This window comes from Seriola lalandi, unplaced genomic scaffold (assembly GCF_002814215.2).
Source record: "Seriola lalandi dorsalis isolate HSWRI2012SDOR001 ecotype SW California unplaced genomic scaffold, Sedor1 jcf7180002054308, whole genome shotgun sequence".
Lineage (NCBI taxonomy): Eukaryota > Metazoa > Chordata > Actinopteri > Carangiformes > Carangidae > Seriola > Seriola lalandi.
Genome location: NW_019524861.1, coordinates 406,837 through 426,992, shown reverse-complemented (window position 1 = coordinate 426,992; position 20,156 = coordinate 406,837). Strand labels below are relative to the sequence as shown.

The 20,156-nt window shown below is 40.6% G+C and overlaps 1 protein-coding gene and 1 long non-coding RNA gene across 2 annotated transcripts; both read right to left on the bottom strand.

Moving 5' to 3' along the window:
* Window positions 1-3,732: 3,732 nt before the first annotated feature.
* LOC147819116 (uncharacterized) lies at window positions 3,733-5,659 on the bottom strand. Its single transcript, XR_015437258.1, has 2 exons — window positions 5,600-5,659; window positions 3,733-3,879 (listed from the first exon to the last, which is right to left on the bottom strand). It is a non-coding gene; the product is annotated as an uncharacterized LOC147819116 (long non-coding RNA).
* A 9,523-nt stretch (window positions 5,660-15,182) lies between these two features.
* Window positions 15,183-18,408, bottom strand: p2ry1 (purinergic receptor P2Y1). Its single transcript, XM_023406425.2, has 2 exons — window positions 17,942-18,408; window positions 15,183-17,630 (listed from the first exon to the last, which is right to left on the bottom strand). The coding sequence occupies exon 2, from the start codon at window positions 17,599-17,601 to the stop codon at window positions 16,540-16,542; it is 1,062 nt and encodes a 353-aa protein (XP_023262193.1). The 5' UTR covers window positions 17,602-17,630; window positions 17,942-18,408; the 3' UTR covers window positions 15,183-16,539.
* Between the last annotated feature and the right edge of the window lie 1,748 nt (window positions 18,409-20,156).

Sequence of the window (20,156 nt, the reverse complement as noted above, 5' to 3'; positions counted from 1 at the left end):
AAGCCATATCAAATTAATCTTAATTTCCTTGTTCACTGACTTGTTCCATCGAGCCACTTTTCTGTAGTCAGTCAGATCAATATCTGAACCACACTCAGACAGACCTACCAGGAAGGAAAGCTGTTTATTCTCTTGGTTGTTTCTCAAATTTTCTCTGAATCTGGAAGTTATCCATGACTCAAGTCTTGTGGTGTAATTTCCAATCCAAGTGAAAAAGCATTTGATGAGCATGTAATAAAATCAATTATTTAAGTCATCGCATTTCTCTTCATTATGTCCTCCAATGAAAGCCTGTTAGCACAGTGCAGCGATGACTAAACCACAGTCGTGACCTTGTCACCTTGAGGGCTGGCTGGGAAAACACTGCTGGATCAATAGAATTTTAATTCATCCACAAATCATCACCAGTGATACAACACACAGTCATGCAGACCTGTGAATGGAGAAGTGGGCTAAATCTGTGAGTCAACATTTATCACTTTGATTACTGAACTTCAATTATTATGTCATAATGTTCCCCCACAAACACATCATGATTTTCATATATTGACAAACAGATTGAAGCACAAGCAGATGCAAAACACTGTCAGTTTTGGTTTTAGGTGACATTAGGTGCAATATGTCGATTGGCTCCTCATGTGGGCCCTGCAGGCAGCCCCTCCTTAGATCCCATTAAGAAACAACAAGTCAAAGCCTATATGAGGACAATCAGCACTCTGCCCCATGGGGAGTGAGGGGTAATGTGACCTAAAGCCTTGTGATGTGGATTGTCACATCTGTGAGAGTGATCACCCTGGATGTAAGGAGCAGGCTTGTCCTGTCAAAGCAGAGTTTATTTTCACACACCATTGATAATTAAATAGACACGGTCACTTTATCAATTGATGATGGTATGCTAAAACCCCCAGGTGAATTCTCAACAACAAGCTAACAAAGGATAAGGTGATGTGTGGCCTTTCACACAGCTTCTGGCTTGACTGTAACTAGTTGGTTTTTCTGCACAAATATACTTCGCTCTCATACAAACATACACAAGTCATATGAACAAAAAAAAAAAACTGCTGATAAAAAAGTTTCCTTTGCGGTCATATGAAATACCCTTTTTGTTCTACTTCCACTTTCTAAACACATAGATATTGTAACTGCTGGACTCATTATTATATATAAGGTTATTAAGATATATTAAGATACGTACTACTGTATCTTAAAACAATACCCATATGTGCATTGAAAGAGTTACTGGTCAATCTTTGTGTGACTGTCCCGCCACTGCAGCTCAGCAAGGTGTGAAACTCAAAGACGGACTTTCAGACTAGTATTTAACTTCAGGATGATAATGATGTTTGGCTAATTCAGGGCAGCAGATACAAGCTGTAAACACTGCATCAACATGTTCAACTTTAGTATCCATTTAGAGTTGTGTTCCTGGCCAGTCATTGAGAGTAAGTCCAACCTTCAGTCTAGTTTTAGCTCTGTGTTTGGTATGCATGTTTCTGAGGGAAATGTTTGTCTCTTTAGCTTCTAAATGCTCTAAAGCAGCTGTCTGCTGCATCTCGAAACAACACTGATGACAGAAGTGAGACTGAACCAAACATTAAGGTTGCAGGCCAGAAAGCTAAAAACAATGAGTTAAAAGAAAGACTCCATAGAGCTGATGGGAACAGTAGAGTGTTATTATCTGATTAGCGACATCTACTGTACATATACAAAGTCATTTGATCCATTGTTGATGTAAAATATTGATTATAGCAGCTTTAAGGATAGTGTATGGGACCATTAGTGTAAGTATACACATTCTTTTAACTTTTTCTTTCACATCTAAGCAATAATGTCAAATAAATAGAAAAACAGGTCCCTTAAACACTGTGGTATTCTGCTTTGTTTGCATTGCTAAAACTTCCTTAATCCACAGATCTTGGCTTTCCTTGTTCCAGCTCCTTATAGCCTCTACCAAGGGGCCTGGGCTCATTGCACCACTTTCATCTCATATCGTCCCCAGCATGCTGTAATTGAAATAGCCTGAAATAGGCCGAGGACTGCCCCTGTGTGATCCATTCAGTGAAAGGTGAAGATCTACAACAAGACAATAAGATGTACAGCGACAGGCCTTTAATCCTCACTCCTGGTCCTGTGAGAGTGACAGTAGACTAATTAAAATGTCTGAGATCACTGAGCTAATTAATGACAGAGATAAGTCCTGTCCAATGTTTTCATCCCACAGGGACTCAGAGGCCTTTCAAACAACAAGTTTCAGGCTTTAATTTCAAAGCAGAAAGACTGGTGGCAAAAATTTGTATTGCTTGCTTTGGATGGTCTGACCTGACCTTGAATTAATTACTCTATTTTCATGGTTTTTATTTCAACTCATCCTCTGTGGCACTGGGTGTATTTTGATTTATGAATTATTCAGATGGTGGAAGATGCCCATTCATCATTTCAATAGCATCAGAGAACAGTATGAACAAAATGTTTTCCATGGCCATCTTGTGATCATGATTCACACCTTTGAAGCTACACTTGTGGCCAAAATGTGGCAGCTATATACTTTATACTTTAGGGTTTCCAAGTGTTACTCATTACACAAAAAAACTCAATATAGACTATGAAGAACTGTTATGTCTAAATCACCCCCTCTTTTTTTTAATCTCTTCCTCATAGCTGATTACCACAGTTCCTCCTATCGGTGTTGCCTGAGTTGTTCAGCATGTTGTCTTCACAGGTCCCAACAATTTGACCATTGTTGTTTGATGTTTTTAAAGAGGGAGTAAAAGTTCCTTCTTGACCCTGGAAATACTATTTTGACAAAATAATCTTAAGCTAAATGTTCTGTTTGGTGTTTTTAACAGATGAAATGTGTCAGAAGTCTGCCTCAGAAAATGACATATTACTTCAGCTTAGGGTCTCAAATGCCCCTTCTGTAAAACAAATACAATGGATTTTCATTCACTCTATATCAGTGATTGGTGCTGACAGTCATTTTTATGCAGCACTACCCTTTCTAAATCCAAAATACATTTTTTTAAAGTTGTTTTATGGACATTTTTTCACCTTTATTTGGACAGCCACAGTGAGAGAGACATAGGAAAGTCAGAGAGAGAGAGAGGGGATGACATGCAGCAGGTTGGACTCGGCCACTGCGGGAGCCCCATATTCCAAATACATTTATTAAGGTTTCTGTTAATGGGGTTTTAACGGGGAGTAAGAACCCTCTTGGATTTAATTAACATGCACTGTGCATTTCTTTATTTTGGTTGCGAATGACTGTTTGGCTTTCAAATTTAATTAGTTCATGCATTTGTCATACAACAGATTAGTAAACTTAATTAATTGACAACTGAGTCACTTTCTCTGAGTTTGTCGTTGCATTCTGAGTCATACCTCCACTGGACTATGAAAAATTCAAATGAAGCAATCAGAGAGGAACGTCACACTTGAACTGACCACAACTATAAAGGCCATAAAGGCTGCAAGGGTTGTGAAACACTTGATAGAATCAGTTCTGCCTTTCCTTTCTGCAGTGAGGCTGTTTGCCCAGTGGAGGGCAGCAGACTTGCATCCAATCATCAAGTGCAGACCTTTCCTGCATGAGTTCAGATGTTGCTCGCTGCTCAGGTGAGCAACAGACTTGACACTGAGGGGAGAGTGCAAAGCATGTGTCATTTTACACAGAAAACAGAATTTCATGGACATTTTATGGGAGTTCATGTAAGTAAATACTAATATGTGATTGCGTTTTGATTTACGTCAGAACATGTTTTATTCATAAATATGTATCATGGCTTCCCAATTCAGAAAGAGACACAAATGTAATGCACAAACTCAGCAAGGACAGGGTTTTCTGTTGGCATCTAGCTGGCTGAGAATTCAGTATTGTTCAAGCTGCAGAAAGAATGAAGACAAAAGACAAAACACCATTATGTTCACCAACAAAGCTGGAACAGTCTGGAGAGAAACTGATAGAGTCATTGAAACTGTGACATATAACTTTTCAACTGAACTAATTACAAAATGAATTGAAAAAAAAGGAGAGCTGGAGAATACATGATGTAAGGCAAGACAGAGAGCAGAAAACAGAAAGAAGAAGTAGTAAATAGATAGAAACAGTGTGGCTGAGATAGAGTAGACACAGGGTCTTTCATCCAGCCCACAATGCCAGCCTTTCATGTGTGGAATTTGGCCATCATTAATAATACATACAGTTCTACCCTGTCCACCACAGTTGGCTGCTGGGGGTTAAAGTTTAGGGTTGAGAGTCACAGCAGCCCTCATCATCACAGAGAAGAGTCTGACATTTTCACTTCCTCACTGAAGCTGATGGGGGAAGTTCAAAATAATGAGAAGTGCTGTGAGCGAGAGTGTTCTTTTCATGGTTTGGAGCTTGAAGGTTGGCGCGGGAGGCTACAGCAATTTTGTAAAGTACTCAGGCAGATGTGAATATTCTTGTCACAACCAGATGACATACTGGGGGAACGTAACTTCCACGGTTCAGTGTTGTGGCCGGAGAAAAAAAAATGACAGAATCCCAGCAGCAACGTAATTACTGCTGCTGCTAACACAATGGAAGCAATTCATCCATTAAAAAAGGAGGTGTGTGTATGTGTGCGTCTGTACGAGCTTCCTCTAACCCACTCCACACACACACGCACACACACACACACACACACACAATCTGCTAAATTGGAATTGGAATTGGAAAGGCTCTGGGGTCCACTGGGGTTTCACGGAAGACTTCGAATAGACACAAATAAAGTAACTGACTTCTCACCTTATATTCTTCTGCCAATGCAGCAAGTGCTTGGATGACATTTAAGACATGTTCACAATATTAAGGAAAAGGCATTTGTGTACTGAAGGGTGTCTTTTCTCATGAGCATTTTTAGTCCAGTCTAAATTGACAAAACCCTATTGAATATCCTTAAATCTCTCCTTTTTCTCTTCTGTTGGAAATATTCTTATTTTAGCTTTCATGCCAAGAGTCAGATAAAATGATCCATACCACATTCATGTGTATGTGATTGATATGAAACCACAGACAGGAAAAGTAGCTTAACATAAAGATGTGAAGCTGGGTGGGACAACTACCCTTTGTTCAAAGCTACTAAAATTATGCTGTTAATTAAGTTGTTACAAAACCAAAAGTGTAAGAACCACAAGTTATGGTGTAACAAGAGTTTATGTGCCAGACTATTCTGCCCTCGTGCAGTGACCCCCTGCAGTCATCAGTTCAGCCATCACTGTGAAGTAACCATGCAGTCTGCTGTTTCCCATGTTTCCAGTCTTTATGCTAAGCTAAGCTAACGGTCTCCTGGCTTTACCTTCATATTTAATGGACAGAACACGAGAGTGGTAGGCCTATCAATCTTTCCATTGAACTCTCGGCAAAATGGTAGGTGTATTTAAAATGTCAAACATTTCCTTTAATGGCTGCAAGTAATCCACAAAATAACAGTTTGACGATCCTAAGATTTTAGTCATATTACACGGTCTTCTACAGCAGATGGAGTGTGCTCAGAACAGCATTGGATCTGTTGACATGAGAGCTCAGTAGCTGTATTATTTAGCTAGTTGATAAAATAATCCCAACTGAGTGTCCACTTACCAGATTTTCCCAAGGCTTTCAACCTTTTCTGAGTCTTCATCATGACAGCGTGACAATATATTACCACCAGCATCTAAATGAAATAAATTAGGAGGATAGGGTGTTAATAAGGGTAAGAGTTTGACTGTGTCACTTCTAACTCTCTTTAAGATCGCTTGGTATTTGGTGTTTCAGTATACTATAATACACAATACAGACAAAAACACAAACTATGCAAATATGCAAGCTGGTTATCGCTACCAGTTTTAATGTTTTATTGTTAGGCAACCTCTAGCAACTGTAGTAATTATGACAAGGTCAAAGGAGGAAGTCAGCTGATGTAGTATAAGGAGCGACAAAGTTCATATTAGGAGAAAGTTGGGGTTGATGGATGGGTTTGTGCCTAAACCTAATCATACCATTACCATTCCACAACCTTATCCCTGTGTTTATTACTGTTATGGCTCATATCTGATGGTTGGGACGAGTGACCTATATGGTTGTTCATGCTGGAAGATTTGTTGCGGTGCAGGTGTTTCACTGACATAAATGTTTCTGTTATACACCTGCATGAGTCTAAATCAGTGATTTGACCAAGGGTCATTAACACACCATAACCAAATGCACATTAATAAAGCTGATGAAATTTTTTGCATTGTTTTCTCACTATCTGGCCACCATAGGCCTTTTTATTTGACTTGGTATGATAAGAAAAAGCACAGTTAGTGTTACTAATAACATTAAAAATAGCTTGGTTTTATTTAAGTGCGCCAATAAGCCATAAAAGTGTGAAAACATGCACAACTCCAGCTTGTGTGACTCACAAGTGTAGTCACCCACCCCTGTCCCCCCCATTGGATCAATATTCATTTGACTGGTGCATTCATGTGGTGTGAGATCAGCAGGCTGAAGCAACAGGTACTCAGGCCTGATATACCCAGACAAAAGTGCTCGGTCACGGTCAAAATCCGCTCAGTGATCCGTACTGATGACCACTCAATCTCGACCACAGTCACTTGGCTAAGTTTAGCAGGGAATCCAGGACAAGTGGATCAGCTTACAGATACACACACACACACACACACACACATACACACACACACACACACACACACCCAAGCGTACACACACATGTATAAGCCCAGAGGGGAATCACAAACAGAGAAAACAAAAAGTGGCGTATAAGCAAAAACAGTACAACCACTATTCACTTACAGTTGTTACAGTTGTTACAGTTGTTTAACGGTTTTCTCTTAACTGTCACACTTATGTTCCACCTCAATTTAATCCGTTACTGTTAGCAATAGTAGTTTCACAATTATATTCCTCTTAAATGATCCACAGCTCCTTTTAAAGCACATCACTTCCCCTCCATTTTCACTACATCCCCATTTCACTTCCCTCTCGAAACAGTCCAGTCAGAGAGAGTGTTTTTTGCGTCCAGACAGACGAACCCCTCCAGACAAGATATTAGCAGGACACCTGCGAGGTAAGTCTGTGTGTATGAAAGTGTCTGTTTGTGGGTTGGTGCATGTGTCTGTGTGTGTTGCCATTTTTCACCTCACCTAACCCAGATCATTAATCATCCACAGACATTCAGTGACCACAACATTCTCACACTGGCACCACTTTTAGTTTAGACATCCATAAACACCCATACACACTGACAAACACACACGCGCACACACACACACACACGCACACACACACTGAACTGCTAGGATTAATAGGGTGAGGCAGCCAAGCAGCACAGGATAATAGAATCTAAACAACAAGGCTAGAGGGGGAGAGAAAAGAGGAAAGGAGAAGTAGGAAGGGGAGGTGTCTGCAGAGAGAGCAACTAATCACTGGAGGAGGTCGGGGAACGGGAGGTGAATTAATGGTCAAGAGGGAGAGGTCAGAGGTGAAATTGGTAACATAAAGCACGTGTTGAATATAGAAAATCCAAATTTCATTTTATCAGGGTGTTTTTGTGTCTTTCTTTGATTAGCTCTCACACTCTGGATTTGTATGTAGGCGTCAGTGCAGCAGTTTTCGAGGGTGAAATGTTTTGTCAGCTATTTTCTTGACAGGGGAATGCACTCCCCTGCTGATCGTCTCTGTCTGCTAATGGATAATGGAGGAGTGTGTGCGTATGCAGAGCTTGGATGCATTTGTATGTGTGTGGGGGGTTCGTTAATATTTGTGAATGCATTTGTGCGTGTGTGAGTAGAATTCGAAGAAAGTATGGCTCACGTAGAGAAAAGATACGGTGCAAGAAGAAATTGAACCTGAAGAGTGAAAATCATTTTGGTTTAATTTGTTTTGTTGCATTTTAAATACCATTTCTTATTACATTTCAGACTTCATTTCTGGACGAGGACGCTGAGGGAATCATATCTTGATTTGAATTTAATGGAGAAACCAATGGCACATTTTATGCTTTAAACACACCTAAACCAATAGAGCAGCAGCAATAAAAGAGCACCCGAGTCACCTGCAAGGTGCATCTCTGCCTAACACCCCTCCCACAGGAGGTAAGATTGTTGATAAGGCAGTTTTATCTGTGGTGGATCATTAACAATCCTGGGCCAGAACAGGAAGAACATACTGTGTGAGGTAACAGTGTACAGATATACTGTAACTGTGCAGGAATCTACAGCGCACACACACATACAGTATGAGGAGGGGAAAAGAGACAAGATAATGGAGACATAGAATTAGAAAGAAGAGATTAATTAACTTTGAAGTAGCTAAATCAAAAATACAAAGGCAAAGTTAAATGCCAATTAGTACCACGTGTCAGTTTTAAAAGAGATCTGCTATCACTGCTTTTTCATATGAATTTTCAAAGCTGTCGTTTTTAATTAGATTGCAATGGATTTTCTTAATATTTTAAGACTTTATCAGCTTTTAAAATTAGTTGGCATTAAATTTCTATGTGATACTGACATTTTGACCCTTTATTTTTAACCAGCAGTTGACTCCTCCAGGATGTTGCAAAGCATTTAGTTAAAGGCTACACCCTTTTCTGCCTTTTCTGAGCCATGGCGTAGAGAGGTCACTCTATGTAAGGGAAGAGATTCATTGTTTTTGTTTGTTTTTATTAAACATACATGATAAAATCAAACATGTTACCATCTTGAAGTATCAGGAAATACACACTTATTTACTGTCCAGTGTCATCACAAGTTCAGCAGGCTGCACCTGTGGATTCTGACTTCCTGCCCAGCCTGTTGCTCTTGTGCGTAGTTAGTATTTAGAAGGAATGCACAAATATGTGCAGATTACATTATTTAATTGCATTAAACATGCAGAAACAAACATATATGGCATTTGTTGTGAACACATTCACCAGTCATTTGAAACAGTGTAGGAAAAAGAGATTGAGAGACAGAAAGAATTTCAAAATGTTTAGATTTGTTTGTGGCTGCACTTTAAACGCAAACAACACTTGTAGTACTTTCATGAGAAGATATGAGTTCTCATGCCCTTTTGCTTCTTCTTCACCCTACAGCCAGGGATCAGATAGATTAAATATAAGCAGTGCTACAGTTTGTTCAGTGTTGTACAGGGCACTGTGTGTTGCTGGAATAATAGATCTAAAATTGAGAAAATACACCAAGGTAGGCCTATAGCATGCAATCGATTCCTAAACTTCTAGTGGTTTCCTTAAGAAACATTTTAAGATGATAATAAGCCCATAAATACTGCTGAACAAACTCAAGAGCAGTTTCATAAACGCCACTCGAGCCAGATCTAAACAAAAATGATCCTTCATGGGACGTTGTAATCCCTTACAGAAACAGAAGTTTATGTCTATCCCACCACACACAGCTCAGGACCTGCCTGACAGCAAACCAAAACCTGTTGAGGAGGAGTGAACCTGTGAAGGCGAATGATGACCCTGCTTCTTACTCAGACTTCATATATGGTTATGTTTCCATTATTTATAAGTACTGTATATATAGATATGCCTACACACAGCTTGCTGCAAAGCCCTTTCCTTTCTTAGAACACAAGTTTATTCCCACTCTGTAACACACACGCTAACACACCGTTAGTATGGAGCGGTGGAAGTAATCTACCGGTGCATAAACTTTAGTCTTAAGAGATTTATCATGCACCACACAGCAGGGCAGTGAGCAGACTGACAGGTTGCCAGCTAATAAAAGCATTGGACTCTCAGTGGAGTGCATAGCTCATCACCCTCAGTAGTTTCACAACTTGCAGACAAGCTGCAGGCAGAGTGGAGCTTGTTTCATAATTTAAAAAAAATCTCTTCTTTCTTTTGTTAGAGCTGTCTTCACAGCAGGGCCTTCCAGTTTAGGCCCTTTGTATGGATTTCATTCTGACATAGTTGTGGGAGTTTTGTTTGATTTTATTAAAAGTATTTCTTAAAAAGTTTTTGACTTCATCATGAATGGTCCTTAGTTTTTACACACACACACACACACACACACACACATATATATATATATATATATATATATATATATATCTCCATCCATTATCTATACTGCTTATCCTTATAGGGTTGCGGGGGGACTGGAGTCAATCCCAGCGGGGTACAACCTGGACAGGTCACCATTATATATTATACTTGTGTATATGTATATGTATGGACATAGAAAATAAACATATTCTACCTATCAAGTCTACAGAAAAGAACAGCAGACATTATACAATAGACAGATGATATGAACTGAAGGGCAGAGCAGCAGAACATGCAGAAGCCTGTGCAGTTACTGATGTGATTCACCAAACCTGCTACATTAAGCAAGTCTTTGTTACCTTTACGTCACAAAAACCTCTCAGCATTTCACTACATGTATGGATATATCTATATGTATAGAACATATGCTACCACTGGTCTAAGTCAACCTATGTGGCCTTTTATTGTTAACTCTCTTTTTTCTATCTTTGTGTTTCTTTTGTCTTTCTCCTGAGGGTTTTTTCCATGCCTACTATCTATGCACATTTGGTATCGCCCCAGTTCTCAGCTACTTGTGTTCTCACACCTTGCCTTATCATTTCTCCTGCCTATCCTTCCAAGCAGCAGGCACCCTTTTATTTAGCCTCAGTTCATTTCAGAGCTACACTTCATATCTCATAATTCTTATCAGACAGGCCAGCCCGTCTGCACTCTGTCTGACAACGCTCTTGCCGCCCAGCTGTGTTTGCAGAGCTATATCCTGTGAGAAATAGTACCAGCTTTACCTTTTTACCAAACGTATTTTGCACAAAACCTATAGGATGAATATCAAAATAGCTTCTAATTTTGATTCAACATCGAACAAACCAAACCACATTTAGACCCTCAGATATCTTCCTCTCGGATAAGGTTAAACTGCTTTGTGACCCCATTGTGTAAAATCAAAGACGTAGGTTTGTGGATGTCAGACAGTAAGCCGATCGTTCAAATTGATCGATGACAACGCCAGGAAGCAGCAGAAAATCAAGAAGAAGCCAGACAGGAGTGGCCGCACAGATATTGATCACAAACTTATGACAACCAAAATATGACAGCCCATGCTCCGTCTCACACACCCTCTCCCTCTCCCTCTTCTTCTTCCAGTCCAAGCCATCTAATCTGTGCACATCTTATATACAATACAATATAATAATATTTTTACTTGCAGCATTCCAAACCATAAGCATGACATTACAATAAACCATGCAGTTGAAAATAATGACAGTAGCCATTTGTTGTTATGCTTACAGCATCTGTACAGTAACAGAGCGAAGACAGTGTCTCTTCATCATACACGTGTCATCATACAAGGCCTGTATTTGGCTTTAGCACTCAAACATCTATGTCTGACAATATGATGAACGTGAAGTAATTTCATGGTGTCAAAGCAGGCCAGTGCCAAAGGCGACCGTAAATATATTGCATCGAGGACACTTGTCTCATTTCAAATAGCTTTTACTGTCAAAAGCAAGCTCACCTTAGGCCATTGCTACTTTTCATAGCACATCATTCATTCTGTATACCTATATGTTTTTATTCCGATCTTGTCAGTATTTTTGTGGACAGTGGCACTGTCGATGTTGACAATAAAACACAACAAAATTCATGGTCACGATTGGATAATCCAATTCAACTGAAATGTTTACAAAAAATCTTCTTACTTTTCTTGTGTTAGTTATTTTTGTTTGGTAAATTTGCAAATACAGTGCCTGGTAATTATTTTCGTGCCGAATGCTTTTATTGTTGCTTACAGTGGTTAAAGAAGTATTCAAGTCCTTTGCTTGAGTAAAATACTCCACTAACAAAACATACTTGATTACAAATAATGCATAACAAATTTACTTCAGTTTTGCACTTTAAAAATATGTCAGTATTATCAGCAAAATGTACTTCAAGTATAAATGTACTCAACATTTGCAAATGGCTTCTTATAATAGAACATCATTTCACATCATAGCATGGGATTATAATCATTATTGCTATTATGACTGCATTAAGATCTAAACAGCAGTTTAATGTTGCAGCTGGCTTTAGTTGAGCTAATTTTACCAATCTTATATAGGCTACTGTTGAGTGATGTTTATTTGCTGTATAATGATGAAATTTATTGTATATACTCAGTAACTGTAATTATCTGCCACAATTATTTAATGTAGTGGAGTAAGAATACAAAGTAAGATGTCATTAAAATACTATATTACAAGTACCTCACAATTGTACTTCAGAACAATGCTTGAGTCATTGTAGGTAACGTCTACCACTGGTTTGCATATAATGTGAAAGGACCTATTTGTAAGTTCTGCTATTACTACATAGCCAGGGTTAGCATTAACAGCTGTTTGCTTGCCAGTCAAAAAGAAATGTTGCAAGTTCAGTATTAAACCTCATTTCTTTACTCGCCAAGAGCTTCCTCCAGATGTGGAAAACAACCCCCCTGTTTCGTTTCTATTTCTATCACTTCTTTTCTTCTACTTAAGTTAGCAAGCTAACCAGCTAGCTAGCTAGCGATAGCAAGTCTCTGTAGCGTCCAGTCTGTCTGAAGAAGTAGCTGCTCAGAGGACGTATTATAACCTCTTGTATGGTAAATGCAACGATGGATGAAGCTCTCGTCAAGACTGGTAAGTAAATAGTGGCTAATTCTAATGTTGGCTATGTAGCAATAGCAACACTTTCAAATAGTACCTTTAAGAGTGCAACAGATTTCATGTAAATCTGGAGACAAAAAACAAAAATATGCAAAAAAAAAAACAGATGCATCATATTGCAACTTATGTAACAATACTGGGAAAAACAATATACAACAATAGGTTACATGGGTTGAGTTTCATGAGCACTGCTCATATGCAGACATACTAAATCAAGGTTAGATTGCTTTAAAGTCTCTTTAAAGTCCTGCTGATAGGAAGACACGCTCCTTGGCATACCTACAAACACACACTCATAGATTTATACAACCCTATAGACTTGCACGGAGTGTGAACACTAGGAAAACAGGTTTAAGTGATACATAATCATCTGTGTAATCTATAAAAAGGCATTTGTCATCCCACTTTCACACATGGGTGATCAGATTCAGCAGCAATACATACAGATTATTCTCTGGTAGTTTCTTTCATCAGGCCTGTAAAATTGACTTTTAATGAATTTGACTATTAATGTTTGTGTGTGCAACTGCATGCCCAGCCCTACTGGTTAGAGCTGCGGTTTACTGTACAGTTACTATTGGCCCTTCAGAGTCTTATGTGTGATCTTTGGCTCCATAGATACACACACACGGGCAAACTTGTTTGCACTGTGGGCATGCATCAACAGCCTGAATCTTTTTTTAACTATCAGTGAGGTGTGAACACTCCTTACCTGACCAGCACAGGGTTTGGTCTGAGGCCTGATCCTCTCTCACAAGCAGGCTGCTGGCTGATGTAGGTGTGGTTATTGGGAAAATGTTCTGTGTTTTATATTTTATTTTTTAAAAATATCAACAATATCCAACATCAGTACAGTCTGACATTACCATATATGTGCAACAATGCTCCGTGAGGGCTCTGCTGCTGGGCTTGGTGCTGGGTTGACGCCTAAACGCGTGTTAATATCGAAGCATAGCAGTAATGCAGTGCTGTAACCAAGAGTCACTGAACAAAATATTTTTCTAACAGCAGTTGTGCTCTGCAAAGCCTTAATACGTGCATACCGTTTTGCTACAGGTACGGAGCATTGCAAAAAGCAACATGTGTAATGTATCATGAAAGTATCATAGGGCTCCAGGTTTACATATAATACAGCAACAATGATGTGGGAGTTTGTTGTTCAACATCGTTTTTGCAGCAGTGTCACGTGGAATCGATGGAGGCACGACAGTTTGCAGCTTAACCACATCACTGTGTATCACATGTTGCTCACCAAGGACCACACATTGACATATTGATTCTGTTTGTTTTTTGTGGTTAGCGGTAGTTTTTGTCTGAAGCAGATGGTGCCCCTGTGATGGATGTGGTTGTCCCAGCTCCCTCTGTAAATCTCCAAGAACAAAGCTCAGTATTTTAGGTTAGCTGTCCTGACTGTGATTATACTGTTAGGCCCCCCTCTCTAGAAAAGCACGCACACACACAAAACTTTGTTGTCCACAACTGCCATTACTCTTCACACTCAACTCTTCCTTCGGTCCACCGCTGTGTTGCTGAACTCTCTCCTCCACACCCTTATTCAAATAATCTTCCCCTGCAGTAGGTGAAATGCAGCAAAGAAAAGCTTTTTTGTCTAATTCTAGATACAGAATAACGAGATGTGAGAGAAAAGAGGTGAAAGGTGACTGAGAAAGGGAGGGAGGATATACTGGCAAGCATCCCAACTTTCAACAAGTCAAGATTTGACACTCGGGTTCCAAAGCACTGACGCTGGCTCGAGATTTGGCGTTGGTTGAATCCAACCGTCCTTTCATCTAAACACGTGTACACAGCATAGAGGAACCAATATACATGTGTATTAATTTGCCTGCAGTCCATGAGCATGTCGCAGTGGCAACCTTTGACAATGAATCAACAAGCAGTAACCACCAAATGGAAATAACGGCTGAAACAGCTACCTAGTTGAATAAGGTTTCCCTCGCCTTTCGGGCTCTCCAACACAGAGAAACACACACATTTGCCAAAAAACCAGCTACGCTGTTTGCACCTCAAAGCAAGGAAATCAAAAGCTGTTTGTCTTCATGGGCCCTGTTTGGGGGAAGAGGGTTGGTTGGTTTCCTGTGCCCACCACACCGTGCAGCCCTGGGGTCCTGGCGACAGCCTCAACACCCCTGTCTGCATCAATAACCTCCACACCATTGTGATGGACACAAAAGCTGTCTTAGGATAAGCCAGGAGAAAAAGGTGCCACTCTTTATTCCTCCCTCGTCCCCTCGCTTCCTCCTGGCTCTGTTGAAAAAGAAAGTCAACAGTAGCACAGAGAGAGAGAGAGGAGGAGCAGTGAGAGGACACAACTCGGCACGAAATGTCTCCAAAACCAACAGCGTTTGCTTACACATAACAGTGCACACATTTGATTAAGAAGACATGCAGCTGGTATAAACACGGAGACATAACTGCTAGAAATCAGAGACTTAAAATTACCCACAATCTTAGAGGACTTATGTGAGACTTATTACATTGTCTGGCATGTTTTAAATATAAAAATTTATTGACAAAGATACACGTGGCCCCAAATATCCTGTACAGGTGATTCACTTCCTTTCTTGACAATAGCTGACCACATCACAGATTTACAAATGTATTAGTAGAGACATCAAACATCTATGTAGTCCAGGGTAAAATATATACCGAGAGCTCCACAATCATTTCTCCAGAGTGACTACACTAGATACAAAACAATTATTATCTGCCAAAACACAAACACAGTGCAGTATTTACTTGAGGTATCTTATACAAAAAAGTCTTCAATATTGGTGGAGATACAAAGCAGGTGACCGAGTGTGTGTGTCTGTTTCTGCTCATTGATAAGCTATTATTCCCTATGTTACGATTAACTGTTGAGCAGTTCCAAGCTGCCATGGTTGGCAAGTGTTTCACTGATGTGATTTGATAATAGACTCATGCACTAAAGGTCTGGATTAGTGATACTGACTTGAACGAAACGGTTAACAACACAGATTCATCTGGAACGTCACAACATCCTGTACAGCACACCTCAGAAAAAAAAACATTCACTATAGTATCATATACACAAAATACTGTAAGTATTATTTTCCCATTTTTCAGTAGGGAACAGGTTAACAAGGCAAGAAAGATTGTGGTAACAGAGCCGTTGCAGACCTCAACCTCAGGGCTGTCAAAATGAAAAACTAGTCGACCACATTTCTCACACAGTCAGTTATAGATGCAGAAAGAAATGAGGAGTGATAGGTAGCCCTCTGAGCAGAGAGTCGCCGGTCATAGTGCATTAAAATGTCTGCATGGCACATCCATGCAGCAATCTCAGGTTCAGTGCATTTACTTTTTTTCCTTTAAAAGCCATCCCAGGTACACTTCCTTAACCACAAGTTTCCGCCCGCTTAATAGCTATTGATTAAGCATCAGCTTGGTGGTAAGAGCAGGTGCTATCCATTCTCAGTCCAATTTTTCCTGATCAAATTGATGAACAGGGCATTAATTACGCTGAAGGGAAACCTATTTTCCCCCGGCTTGTCTGATCATGATTTTCGTTTTGTCCAAAGTGTAAGCAACGCTAGCTATTCGATAAGAATGAAGAGAGATGGCTCTAACATTTAGAGTACAATACATGTACAGGACAATACAGTACGATAGCTTATCAACATCGACAGGCTGCAAGCAAGCGATGGTTATCACAGGGTTAAATGGATTGTTTATCCTACAGGTCTATAAACCATCGTCCAGTATATTCTACATACAGCCGTCAGTCAAACAGTGCATTTATTTATTTAATACCAAGTCCATTGTGTTTTCTAAAGCTAACAGGGATCCGCACCCCCCAGTACCAGGCACATTGAGTGGCCCTGTCACAGCTTCCTGTCCCCATTCTCCACATACTCAGCCAGGCTGTTGAGTGCCGTCTCCTCACTCTTGGACTGAAGGACATTGTCCCCCTTCCTGGAGGGTTTTTTAGTGGCCCGTGACAGCTTCCTCCTGAAGGTATCTCCAGCCAGGAAGTAAAGAATAGGATCCACACAGCTATTCAGGCTGGCCAGCCCGCGTGTCACCTGGTAGGTGGCGTAGACGCGGTTGTTAAACTCACACATGTCGGGGCTCTGGAAGTACAGCCGGGCCCTCATGTTGAGGTTCTTCATCACATGGAAAGGCAGGTAGGAGACGGCGAAGACAGCGAGCACAATGATAACCAGGTGGATTGATTTCTGCCGCAAGGGCGCGTTGTTCATATCATTGCAGATTAACGCTTTGACAATCATGCCATAGCAACAAAATATGATAATAAAAGGGATGCAGAACCCAAACACAGTCAAAGTCATGCTGTAGATGAAATAACCTGGTAACTCATCCTCAGTGGTGGTGTCATAACAAATGGTCGCATTACGCTTCAAGCCCGTCCTGGAATAATAAAGGATTGGGGAGATACTTATAACGACCACCAGCCACACCAGCACACTGGTAATAACTGCACTTTTCTTCTTCAGTCGACCCAGAGACTTGAGCGGGTGCACCACCCCAGTGTACCTGTGAACGCTGATGCAGGTCAGAAACAGAATACTTCCATAAAGATTCACATGGAATATAAAACGCTGTAGCCGGCACAGAATATCCCCGAATATCCAGTCCGTCTTGTTGAAGTAGTAGAAGATGAGGAAGGGCAGAGAGAGGACGTAGCAGAAGTCAGCCAGGGCCAGGTTGAACATGTAGACAGAGATGCTGCTCCAGGGTCTCATGTGGCACACAAACATCCAAATGGCCAGGCTGTTGCCCACCAGCCCCGTGATGAAGACCATGATGTAAACAGTGGGCAGGTAGTAGAACTGGAAGCCTGTCTTGGTGAGGGAACATCCTCTTGAGTGATTGTGGAGATCGGTGACATTCAGCAGGGAGGTCAAGTTCAAGTCTGTGGTCATGGTGTCAGGGGCAGAGGCAGGCGGTTTTACTGCGGGACAGGGATGGACAGATGAGGAAATATTTGATGTTTAACCTTATATTTGTTATTTGAATGCAATCATGAACACAGAAACAATAGGCTAGGTTACTGGAGGCATTTGGTTTCAAGTGAAGTGGCGTTTGCATTCAAGATCAGTCGTGCACAGACTCGACATTGAAGCTCCAAACTTAATTTGAACGCCTACTTCAGTCCAACAAACACACACACGCACGCACACACGCGTGCGCGCGCGCACACACACACACACACACGTAGTGAGAGAGAGAAAGAGAGGATGATAAACGTTCTACAACACTCACCGTTGAGATAGACTTGTGTTCCACATTCCTATAGCCTTCACAGTTGCAAAGATTTCAGTAAACACGCGGATGGGGCGTTACGCGCTGTCAGGTGTCTTCATTCAGTTTCCTGTTGGAAAATGTCTAAAAGTTGCAATATCCTTCGGGTTAGCGCTGAGTCTTCACGGGAAAAAAAAAAAAAAAAGTCTGGCGGCAGTTCGTCCTGAGAGGCGACGGTTTCCGACAACAGCGGCAGTGGGACGCAGCAGAGAGACAGCTGCAGGCTCTGGCATGAAGAGCAGGAATTGCAAGCCGGCTCCGTAAAGCGAGAGGAAGCTCTTTGCGTTATGGAGAGGGGAGGTGCGCACCACAATAAACCACCGAGCAGCTTCCCGACTACAAACGCGCGCCTTCTGTTCCTCCCTCCTCCCACCGGACTCTTATCAGACCTGACCTACCGGCGGCATATTGTTTAGAAATATGCATACATGCACCTTTCTACCCAGTCCTGGGAATCAAGATTAAAGATCATTTGTAAATTATAGCAGACTTCTTTGGCAACCCTGTCTAACCAGGGGAACGTTTAAGATTTAGGCTGTATAGCATAACTGCTGTTGCAATATGAAATTTAAAAGGGAAATGTAAATTATTAGGCCACAAATCAGAGTGAGAATGATAATTTCAAAATGTTTTGGGGGTGATACTGCAGAGTAATGAGAAGAAAATTCATGGTCTTTATTATCATTCAACTTGAAAATGGACAGAGCTGTAATGGACTGTGGTCGTTATGTCATGGTTATGGATTTGTCATTGCAACTCACATTTTGCATTAAATATTCTTCCACAAGTACTGTCAATCCCGGAGAGTCAATGTCCAATCAGGACACTGATTAAAATGGAAATGAGAAGGTTAGACAGGGCAGAAACATAAAAGCAATATATTTCCGTTTTGTTCATGAAGATGGTCATTTTGTGTGTCGCCCAAAAGGCTGAGACAGAAAGCTGGACGTGTGTGTGTGTGTGACAGCGGCCAAGGACAAAGCAGACACAGGCAGGAGCAGCAGACAGAGGATGGTGGAGAATAGCCGTGGAGTGAGGGAGCCAAAGGTTAAGTTAATTATGCTGTGATGCCAAACATCTTAAAAATGGTGGAAAGTGGAGTGAGCCAAGACTTTAGCAATAATCTAATGGATGTTACTAATAAGGTAAAGCATAAACGTCCACCATAAACTTGGTAGATGTACATTATGGTCCATCAGAGGATATTAGGTGAGGCATAGTTTGGTGGGTTTTTTGTGTAGCCATGAAATGCCTTCATTTTTCATTTCAAATTTTGAAACAACTAAAGGAAAGGTGGCAAGGAAGCAACATCTACATATCATCAAGTTATATGCAACATGCATATTAGTATTTAGCTGCAGTGGCTACCTCAACAGAATTGCTTTGTAGCAGTAGTGGATGTTCACAAATCTGTGTACCTGTCGCATAAATATCATTTTGCACAACTCCATGTGAAATATAAAGTATTACTGTAAAACTGTTAAATAGAATGAACAGCCAACTAGTCCCAATTGGAGTATAAACACTTGCACGTGAACGTGAGACAATGACAGAAGTGACAGAAAATATCTGAAGGGAATAATGAAAAAAACAAAAGAATTGAACATTTATCCACAATTATCTTTCTCCCTCACCAATTAGCACAACAGTTTTGGATATTTAAGCTGCTGTAAAGGCTTATTTGAGTATCTATTGCAGCATGGCAACTCACTGTAGGTTGATAATCAGTTCAACATATCTAAAAGTGTAGGTACATCTGCCAAAACACAGTGTGTGATGGAATATGCCCCTTGTGGTAACAGTGCGATATCCTTTCTGTGCAGAGTAAACACAGCAAGTGTGCAGCGGTTGGCACTGAGGCAGATTTTAAAATAGGACATTTAGAGTGCATCTGCATATTCTGTCCTCTTCTGAATACCTCACCAAACCGCTCTCTGTGTTCTCTCATAAGAAAGAAGTTAAATGAAAAGCAAAGATGTAATATATAATAAAGTCTCAAGGTAGAGTGAGCAGCGTTAAGAAATGGTCTCTGCACCTGCTGTTATATTTCCTGCCAAGGACCTGATCTGGCTCTGACCTCCATTTTCTGCCTCAGAGGCTGACAGGGACAGAGACATATTGGGCACGGCTGGCCGCACACTGTAAGGTTAATTTAAATGTATTAAGCACCAACATT